The 10,842-nt window shown below is 40.9% G+C and overlaps 1 protein-coding gene across 1 annotated transcript in view; it reads right to left on the bottom strand.

Moving 5' to 3' along the window:
• The window catches only part of LOC122436967 (cytochrome c oxidase assembly factor 7), a 27,137-nt gene that overhangs the window by 13,357 nt on the left and 2,938 nt on the right, over positions 1-10,842 (bottom strand). Inside the window, exon 2 of the mRNA XM_043461307.1 lies at positions 6,871-7,011. Coding sequence (XP_043317242.1) covers positions 6,871-7,011 — 141 coding nt within the window. The remainder of the gene's footprint in view (positions 1-6,870; positions 7,012-10,842) is intronic.

Below are 10,842 nucleotides of genomic sequence, written 5' to 3'. Positions count from 1 at the left end.
CAATACTTTAGCCACCTGATGCGAAGAGCTGACTCATTTGAAAAGACCCTGATGCTGGGAAAGATTGAGGGCAGGAGGAGAAGGGGACAACAGAGGATGAGATGGTTGGATGGCATCACCAACTCAATGGACATGGGTTTGGGTGAACTCTGGGAGTTGGTGATGGACAGGGAGGCCTGGCGTGCTGTGGTTCATGGGGTTGCAAAGAGTCGGACACGACTCAGCGACTGAACTGAATATGTATACCTATGGCTGATTCATCTTAAGGTTTTACAGAAGACAACAACATTCTGTAAAGCAATTATCCTTTAATAAAAAAAATTTTTTTTCATATTGGATTTAAATTCCAAATGTCTGCAAGAACTCCAAGTCAAAGTTTCCAGTAAACAATCAATTATATGCAGTCTGAAGTGGTTTGGACTAGAGACAAAGGTTCATTTATAATTATCATCACTAACTTATCATCTATTGTTGCCACACCCTAGGGACCACCTAGGAGTATTTTCTCCAAGTACCTTTTCAATATAGTTTGGTCTTGTTTTTACATGTCATAATCTTAAGAGTTCTTCACTCGCCATTGGAAACCCTTCTTACTATGTTCTATTAAGAATCTTTCATCAAAGAGATATATCAGAGATAAAGTTCTATTTCCTTTCATGAAACATTTAAATGGCTTCACAAGAATAGTTCAAAGCTGATTCCATAGATGAAAACATCTGGACAAAACATTCCTTGGGTCACTAAGTGTCTGATCCAAAGTAACCTCTGCAGTAGCTAATATAAACCAGAGCTATTCACATTGATAGAATGTTTTACAATTTAAGAAGTCACATGGAAGCTACTCTTTTTATATTGGAGTATAGTTGTTTTACACGTGAGCTCATTTGATGCTCATAAAGATTCTATGAATAAGTTCTGAGCTGACATTATTACTCCAATTTTGTCACTGAGGTATTTGTAGCTCAGAAAAGAAAAATGCCTTGCCTGATACCACAGTGTCAATTAGTGCTTCCTATGAAAAGTGACCTCCCACTCTTTTCCTTGTCCCAAGCTATCCTTGATAAAAGGAGAGTTATTAACGAATTTTTGTCAAGAAAGGACACCGGGTGTGTTTTCAGAACAGAGGGAATATTCTTTGGCTCAGAACCAAGCAGAGGGAATCAACAGTACTGGCTTTTAGACATGGTAGAGCCCAAGGTCTGCTAAACAATAATCCAAAGGGTCTGAGTCAAGATCAGCTAATGAGATCTCCTGTGACCACACTGGACCTGAAGGGAGTTAAGAATGTTAGCTTAACAGAATTAAGTATTATTCTCTAAACACTCTGTGTTCTTTCACCTGCTCACCTTCTCTCTATTCTAGAGAGAAGACATAACTCTGTTATACTTCCATCAAACAAAGTTTGCTCTGTCCTTTATGAACCAGTTTCAATATCTCCTCCTCTATGACAGCACCCCAGATGATGACATGCTCCCAGAACTGAACCTTCAAGGTACTTTTCATGTCTCTCTATGAAGATACTTATCAAGCTCTCCAAAGTTAACAGGTATGAGTATAAATAGTTCTTCCCCATGAAGGAGGTGGAAAAAAAAAAAAGATTTCTTCCCCAACACTGGTCCATCTATGCTTTACTGCACACACTAAATAATAAGTTCACTCAACAAAGGAGCACTGAAACAAACAAAAAAAAACAGTCTCAGTGCACAGTCATTAATCACACTTGTTGTTATTGTTCAGTCACTAAGTCACGTCTGACTCTTTGAGACCCTACGGACTGCAGCCTGCCAGGCTCCTCTGTCCATGGGATTTCCCAGGCAAGAATACTGGAGTCGGTGCCATTTCTTTCTTCAGGGGATCTTCCCGAACCCACGTCTCCTGCATTGGCAGGCAGATTCTTTAACCACTGAGCCGCCAGGGAAGCTCTGTCTAATGAGAAGGGAAAACAATTTCACAACTTCCACAAGCTCTTTTGTTCTCTCTAATTTATAAGGAACTCAAACTGTGGAAAATTAAAAGAGATAGGAATACCAGACCACCCTTACCTGCCTCCTGCAAAAGCTGTATGCAGGTCAAGAAACAACAGTTAGAACCAGACATGGAACAACAGACTGGTTCAAAATTGGGAAAGCAGCATGTCAAAGCTGTATATGTCACTCTGTTTATTTAACTTACATGCACAGTCAATTCAATTGCTCAGTCACGTCCGATACTTTGCGACCCATGAACTGCAGAATGCCAGACTTCCCTGTCCATCACCAACTCCCAGAGCTTGCTCAAACTCATGTCCATCGAGTCAGTGATGCCATCCAACCACCTCATCCTCTGTCGTCCCCTTCTCCTGTCTTCAACCTTTCTCAACATCAGGGTCTTTTCCAATGAGTCAGTTCTTTGCATCCGGTGGCCAAAGTATTGGAGTTTCAGCTTCAGCACCAGCCTTTCCAATGAACATTCAGGACTGATTTCCTTTAGGATTGATTGGTTTGATCTTGCAGTCCAAGGGACTCTCAAGAGTCTTCTCCAACACCACAGTTCAAAAACATCAATTCTTCAGCATTCAACCTTCTTTATGGTCCAACTCTCACATCCATACATGACTACTAGAAAAACCATAACTTTGACTAGACGGACCTTTGTCGGCAAAGTAATGTCTCTGCTTTTCAATATGCTGTCTAGGTTGGTCATAACTTCTCTTCCAAGGAGTAAGCATCTTTTAATTTCATGGCTGTAGTTACCATCTGCAGTGATTTTGGAGCCCCCCCCCCCCAAAATAAAGTCTGTCACTATTCCCATTGTTTCCCCCTTTATTTGCCACGAAGTAATGGGACCGGATGCCATGATCGTTATTTGAATGTTGAGTCTTAAGCCAGCTTTTTCACTCTCCTCTTTCACTTTCATCAAGAGGCCCTTTAGTTCTTTTCACTTTCTGCCATAAGGGTGGTGTCATCTGCATATCTGAAGTTACTGATATTTCTCCCAGCAATCTTGATTCTAGCTTGTACTTCATCCAGCCTGGTATTTCACATAATGTGCTTCTGCATATGCTAAATAAGCAGGGTGACAATATACAGCTTTGACGTACTCCTTTCCCAATTTGGAACCAGTCTGTTGTTCTATGTCCAGTTCTAACTGTTGCTTCTTGACATGCAAACAGATTTCTCAGGAGGCAGGTAATATGGTCTGGTATTCCCATCTCTTGAAGAATTTTCCAGAGTTTGCTGTGATCCACATAGTCAAAGGCTTTGGCATAGTCAAAAAAGCAGAAGTAGATATTTTTCTGGAACTCTCTTGTTTTTTGATGCTCCAACAGATATTGGCAATTTGATCTCTGGTTCCTCTGCCTTTTCTACATCTAACTTGAATATCTGGAAGTTCACAGTTCACATACTGCTGAAGTCTGGCTTGGAAAGATTGGATTGCAAACTGACCTTTTCCAGTCCTGTGGCCACTGCTGAGTTTTCCAAATTTGCTAGCATATTGAGTGCAGCCCTTTCACAGCATCATCTTTCAGGATCTGAAATAGTTCAACTGGAATTCCATCACCTCCACTAGCTTTGTTTGTAGTGATGCTTCCTAAGGTCCACTTGACTTCACATTCCAGGATGTCTGGCTCTAGGTGAGTGATCACACCATCATGGTTATCTGGGTCATGAAGATATTTTTTGTATAGTTCTGTGTATTCTTGCCACCTCTTCTTACCATCTTCTGCTTCTGTTAGGTCCATACCATTTCTGTTCTGTATTGAGCCCATCTTTGCATGAAATGTTCCCTTGGTATCTCTAATTTTCTTGAAGAGATCTCTAGTTTTTCCCATTCTATTGTTTTCCTCTATTTCTTTGCACTGATCACTGAAGAAGGCTTTCTTATCTGTCCTTGCTATTTTTTTGGAACTCTGCATTCAAATGGGTATATCTTTCCTTTTCTCCTTTACCTTTAGCTTCTCTTCTTTTCTCAGCTATTTGTAAGGCCTCCTCAGACAATCATTTTGCTTTATGCAGAGTACATCATGTGAAATGCCAGACTGGATGAAGCACAAGCTAGAATCAAGATTGCTGGCAGAAATATCAATAACCTCAAATATACAGATGACACCACCCTTATGGCAGAAAGTGAAGAGGAACTAAAGAGCCTCTTTATGAAGGTAAAAGAGGAGAGTGAAAAAAGCTGGCTTAAAACTCAACATTCAAAAAATGAAGATCATGGCATCCGGTCCCATCACCTCACAACAAACAGATGGGGAAGCAATGGAAACTGTGACAGACTTTATTAAAATTCTTGGGCTCCAAAATCACTGCAGATGGTGAGTTCAGCCATGAAATTAAAAGACGCTTGCTCCTTGGAAGAGAAGCTATGACCAACCTAGACAGCATATTGAAAAGCAGAGACATTACTTTACCAACAAAGGTCCATTTAGTCAAAGCTATGGTTTTTCTAGTAGTCATGTCTGGAAGTGGGAGTTGGACCATGAAGAAGGCTGAACGCTAAAGAATTGATGTTTTTGACTGTGGTGTTGGAGAAGACTCTTGAGAGTCCTTCCGACTGCAAGGAAATCAAACCAGTCAATCCTAAAGGAAATCAATCCTGAATATTCATTGGAGGGACTGATGCTGACACTGAAGCTCCAACACTTTGGCCACCTTTTGCAAAAAGCTGACTCACTGGAAAAGACCCTAATGCTGGGAAAGGTTGATGGCAGGAGAAGAAGGGGACAACAGAGGACAAGATGGTTGGATGGCATCACTGACTCAATGGACATGAGTTTGAGCAAGCTCTGGGAGATAGTGAAAGACAGGGAAGCCTGGCATGCTGCAGTCCATGGGGTTGCAGTCAGAGATGACTGAGTGACTGAACAACACCAAAAGCTCCTTATGAAAAATATAATAAAATATGATGTAAAGATAAGACATATATTCAGAAACTAACAGCTAGGAACATTTTTATTTTTCCACGCTATACTGTACAGCTGAGTTCACACATAATTTTGTGTTCAGCTTTCTTCATTGAATATTATATTATAAACTCTTTATGACATCAACAAAAACTATTTAGAAACATTATTTTTTAATGGGTTAAATAACATTCCAGTCGACGGAAGTAACATTATTTAACTAAGCTGCTACTGTTGGCACACAGATTTAAAAAAAAATAATGCAGCTATATATTACTTACAAATCATAAATTAATGAAAATGGGCTAAATGCCCCTCTGCTTAAGCAAGGGTACTTTATATTCCTGTTAATGCTAAACTTTCATCAAATTTGAGACTACCACAGACCGTATGTTCCATGTAAAGGCAGAAATAGTCCACAAATTTCCAGAGATTTAAAAAAGGCATCCTCTTCATCAAACTTTCACTGAACGTCCTTCTAACCAGGCTTTACTGGGCACTAGGAATAAGCGATGAATGAACTATATCATCCTCAAAAAGCTCATGAACTAGTCAGCAAAAAAAAGAGCTGCCTGTCTTAGGTTATATTCCCAATTTGTGGCGGTTTTCAAATATGCCCATAAATTCTTGATAGTCCTTCTTTCAAGAGGTAGAATTTTGGTTCTCTCCAATTAGTGTAGGCTAAACTTACTGACTCATTTCAAATAAGCAGAATAGGATAGAAATAAAAAGCATGTGACTTCCAAGAGTAGGTTATAAAAGACACTGTGGATTCCATCTTGCTCCTTCTTTTGGATCACTCACTCAGGCGGAAGCCAAATGCCATGTCACAAGGACATGCAAATAGCCCATGAAGAGATCCATGTCACAAGGAACCAAGGTCTCTTGACAACAGCTGGCAGAGAATGGAAGCCTTCACAGCCGAGTGAACGAGCCAGCTTAGGATTGGAGATTCTAGTTCCAGTCAAGCCTTCAAAAGACTACAGCCTGGTTCCCTGGCTAGTGTCTTGACTGCAGCCTAATTAAGAGACCCTGAGGCACACAGCTCACCACTCCCAAATTCCTGATCCAAAGAAACTATGTGAAATGATAGGTTTGTTGCAATAATTTGTATTTAGCAATAGGTAATTCCTAGGTGGCATAGAATAAAGAATCTGCCTGCCAATACAGGAGACAGAAGAGACGTGAGTTCAATCCCTGGGTTGGGAAGATCCCTTAGATTAGGAAATGGCAACCCACTCCAATATACTTGTCTCAAAAAATCACATGGACAGGGGAGCCTGGTAGACTACAATCCATGGGGCTATAAAGAGTCAGACATGATGAGCACGCATGCAACACAATGCAACTTAAACACTACTCAATACCAACTGCAATTAAGGCATGAGGAGAAAAGACAGATGGAAAGGAATTGATTACTAGTCCCTTCCTCTGTGCCAGGCACATGCTGATACCTTTACCTACATTACCCTATTTAATCTTCACAAAGACCTATGAAGAAAGTATTGTTTTTTCTCCATTTTACAGGTGATATTACTGATTCACAGAGTTAAAGTGACTACAGAGTTAACATTCCCTAAGGTCTGCCTAAGGGCTTCCCTAGGTGGCTCAGTGAAAAAATAATCTGCCTGCCAATGCAGATGTCAGTTTGACCCTTGGGTCAGGAAGATCCCCTGGAGAAGGAAATGGCAACCTGCTCCAAAATTCTTGCCTGGGAAATCCCATGGACAGAGGTGCCTGGTGGGCTACAGTCCATGAGGTCACAGAGTTGGACATGACTAAGCACACACAAGTTCTGCCTAACTTGAAAGGCTATGCTCTTCCCTCCAGCACTTTGCTGAACTCTTGACTCCAAATTGTCCTACAACATGCTTCCCCAATGCCTGTGAAGACCCATCTGTAAAGAGACCTCAGTATGAGCCTCAGGTTGTGGCCTCACCACTACCATCAATGATAAGGACCAAAGGAGGCAGGCCCCTCCTTACCTTTCCCAGTCACATAATAGGCCCCCAGTTTGTAGCAGCTATCACTGTGTTTGTTCTCTTCACAGTTGAACTTCAACACCTTGGCAGCCTCATCAAAATTCTTCTGGATCCCTTCCAAATAGTCCACCAGTCGATAGCAACCTGTGAGGAAAGGGCAAAGTCGTTCAAGTCTGGGGGAGTGGGGAGGGTCCAGGTGTGGCAGGCTGGATGTGCCTTTTATTTAGGACAAGCCTCTGTCCTGCTGGTGGCTCAAAGGTTAAAGTGTCTGCCTGCAATGAGGGAGACCTGCCTTCGATCCCTGGGTCGGGAAGATCCCCTGGAGAAGGAAATGGCAACCCATTCCAGTATTCTTGCCTGGAAAACCCCATGGACGGAGAAGCCTGGTGGGCTATAGTCCATGGGGTTGCAAAGGGTTGGATATGACTGAGAGACTTCACTTTTTGTCCTCCTGAGGTGTGGCAAGGTGACTTCACCACAAAGAATGAAGGTCGTATTCAGCCACTCCTACAATGGCACTGTCTGCCCTCAGCCTGAGACTGAGCAATGCGTAAACTGGGAAGACTTTGGCCCCTACATTGGCTCTACTACTCACCAGCCCTTCTATTTCCTGTCAACAAGACCCAAAGAGCCACTGGCTTCAATGATCAAACTTTGCTAGCTTTGGAACTTCTCAGGAAGTTCAGCATTTAAACAGTGAGAACCATAAGGGTCAACAGGCCAGTCTTCATGGCAGCAAGCCGCAGTTCTTTGATGACTATACCTTAATCCTTGGCCAGGCTGGGTACATGAACAAAGAGTTGAAATTGCAGCTACCAAAAGAGTTAGAAATAAGATTCCCTTCTCCTTAGTAGTCTCTATTTCCAGCAAGCCTCTCCTTAACAACTCTCCCCTCTGTACCTTTTCTTTTTCATTTATTTTTATTAGTTGGAGGCTAATTACTTTACAATATTGTAGTGGTTTTTGTCATACATTGACATGAATCAGCCATGGATTTACATGTGTTCCCCATCCCTCTGTACCTTTTCTTCATCCACAATAACACCCATCTCTTGTTAACTTTCATTCAATGAATATTTGAGCATCTGCTGCTGCTGTTACTGCTAAGTTGCTTCAGTTGTATCTGACTCTGTGCGACCCCATAGACGGCAGCCCACCAGGCTCCCCCGTCCCTGGGATTCTCCAGGCAAGAACACTGGAGTGGGTTGCCATTTCCTTCTCCAATGCGTGAAAGTGAAAAGTGAAAGTGAAGTCGCTCAGTCGTGTCCGACTCTTAGCAACCCCATGGACTGCAGCCTTCCAGGCTCCTCTGTCCATGGGATTTTCCAGGCAAGAGTATTTGAACATCTGTCTGCAACAATATACGAGACACTGCTTTAGTTGCTGGGAATATAGTCACCTGTCCTCCTAAAAGTTACAGTCTAGAGGAGGAAACACAATAAATAAATAGCTTAACAAGATGCATTCAAACCTTAATAAACACCATCAGTGAAATAAAACAGGATGATATGAGTTTGTTGTGCATTTGGGGGGAAATGGTTAACATAGACAGAGTAATCAGGTAGGGCCTCACTGAGGACTTCAATGTGTGAGCTGAGAGGTGAATAACAAGAATGAACTAACTATTTAAAGACAATGAAATGGGAAGGAGACAGAAAGACTCAGGCACAAGGAACAGTACATAAAAAGACTCAAAAAAGAGAATAAGCTTGACACAAATAACGTATAATGTAGCTGGATCCAGGAGGGGCAGGAAAAGAGGAAAAGGCAGGGACCAATCAGAGGGCCTCACATTAGATAGGAAGAAACTGGGATTTTATTCCAAGTCAATAGCAAACCATTGGAAGGATTTAAGAAGGGAAGTAATATGATTCAACTTGCATTTTTAAAAGGTCACTCTAATAAACATGTTTGTATGTATCTGGATGAATATGGAGGAAGTCATGTGTGAGGGGACCCACTCCAACACTGATAATGACAAAAATGTTATTTCCGTCATCTGAAAAATCTAGTAAATAACATAACAAAATTAAAATTTAAGTATCAGTTTATGAGTAGAGAATAGATTTAAGGGAGTTAGGGTGCAAATGGAGAGTCAAGTTAGAAAGTTACTTCAGTAATCTGGCTGAGAAATGATTTTGAAGACTACTACAGAACCAGCTATAGAAACTGCCTCCTCTCAAACTCTCTTCAAGAGCAGCATCCTGCACTTCTTATATGCCCACCCAACCCTCCTTCACCGCTTAGTGTATCTCCAGGGTACAAAAACCCATATATGGCTCTCCACTGCCTACACAATAAAGGCTTTCAAATGCCTTACCCCAGCATTCAAGATCTGACACACTGTGGCCCAAGGTCCGTCCCGCCTCAATCTTATTTCTAACTACACTCTGACTTCAATTTTCAGAAAGAGCATTTTCTTCACTCCCTCTGGTCCATTTAATCAGCATTACTAGCCTATTCTTCCTGACCTCTTCCAGGAGTCTTCCCCAACCATTCTGCACCTCAGGGATTCTTTTAAGCCATCCTACTTCAGAGCAACTCTATGTAGTTGGTCAGTTGGAGCAAGGCTGCAAGCTATTAGAAGGCAGGGCCAATATCTTTTTTTCTTCTCTTTTAAAGTATGGGTACTAAAAACAATAAAATAAAATAAAGTTATGGGTACTTTCCTGGTGGTCCAGTGGCTAAGACTCCAAACTCCCAATGCAGGGGGGCCCAAGCTGAATCCTTGGTCAGGGAACTAGCTTCCGGATGTGACAATTAAAAGAGTTCGCATGCCACAACTAAGAACAGGTGCAGCCATATAAATAAATAAAAGGGAAAAAAAGCACTAAGAAGAAAACCCACTGTAAAAGCAGTGCTAAGGGGAAGGTTCATAGCATTACAGGCTTACATCAAGAAACAAGAAAAAAGCCAAATAAATAACCTAACTCTACACCTAAAGCAATTAGAGAAGGAAGAAATGAAGAACCCCAGGGTTAGCAGAAGGAAATAAATCTTAAAAATTAGGGCAGAAATAAATGCAAAAGAAACTAAAGAGACCATAGCAAAAATCAACAAAGCTAAAAGCTGGTTTTTTGAAAAAATAAACAAAATTGACAAACCATTAGCAAGACTCATTAAGAAACAAAGAGAGAAGAACCAAATTAACAAAATTAGAAATGAAAATGGAGAGATAACAACAGACAACACTGAAATACAAAGGATCATAAAGAGACTACTAAACCAGCAGCTCTAAATGCAAATAAAATGGACAAATTGGAAAAATGAAATGGACAAATTCCTTAGAAAAGTATAATTTTCCAAAACTGAACCAGGAAGAAATAGAAGATCTTAACAGACACATCACAAGCATGGAAATTGAAACTGTAATCAGAAATCTTCCAGCAAACAAAAGCCCAAGACCAGATGGCTTCACAGCTGAATTCTACCAAAAATTTAGAGAAGAGCTAACACCTATCTTACTCAAACTCTTCCAGAAAATTGCAGATGAAGGTAAGCTTCCAAACTCATTCTATGAGGCCACCATCACCCTAATTCCAAAACCAGACAAAGATGCCACAAAAAAAAGAAAACTACAGGCCAATATCACTGATGAACATAGATGCAAAAATCCTTAACAGAATTCTGGTAAACAGAATCTAACAACATTAAAAAGATCATACATCATGACCAAGTGGCCTTTATCCCAGGTATGCAAGGATTCTTTAATACCCACAAGTCAATCAATGTGATACACCACATTAACAAATTGAAAGATAAAAACCATATGATTATCTCAATAGATGCAGAAAAAGCCTTTGACAAAAATTCAACATCCATTTATGATTAAAAAAACTCTCCAGAAAGCAGGAATAGAAGGAACATACCTCAACATAATAAAAGCTATATATGACAAACCCACAGCAAGCATCACCCTCAATGGTGAAAAATTGAAAGCATTTCCCCTGAAATCAGGAAAAAGACAAGGGTGCC

The sequence above is a fragment of the Cervus canadensis genome, chromosome 2, assembly GCF_019320065.1.
Source record: "Cervus canadensis isolate Bull #8, Minnesota chromosome 2, ASM1932006v1, whole genome shotgun sequence".
Classification (NCBI taxonomy): domain Eukaryota; kingdom Metazoa; phylum Chordata; class Mammalia; order Artiodactyla; family Cervidae; genus Cervus; species Cervus canadensis.
The sequence above is the reverse complement of the archived record's forward strand: the minus strand, read 5'-3'. Positions and strand labels throughout refer to the sequence as shown.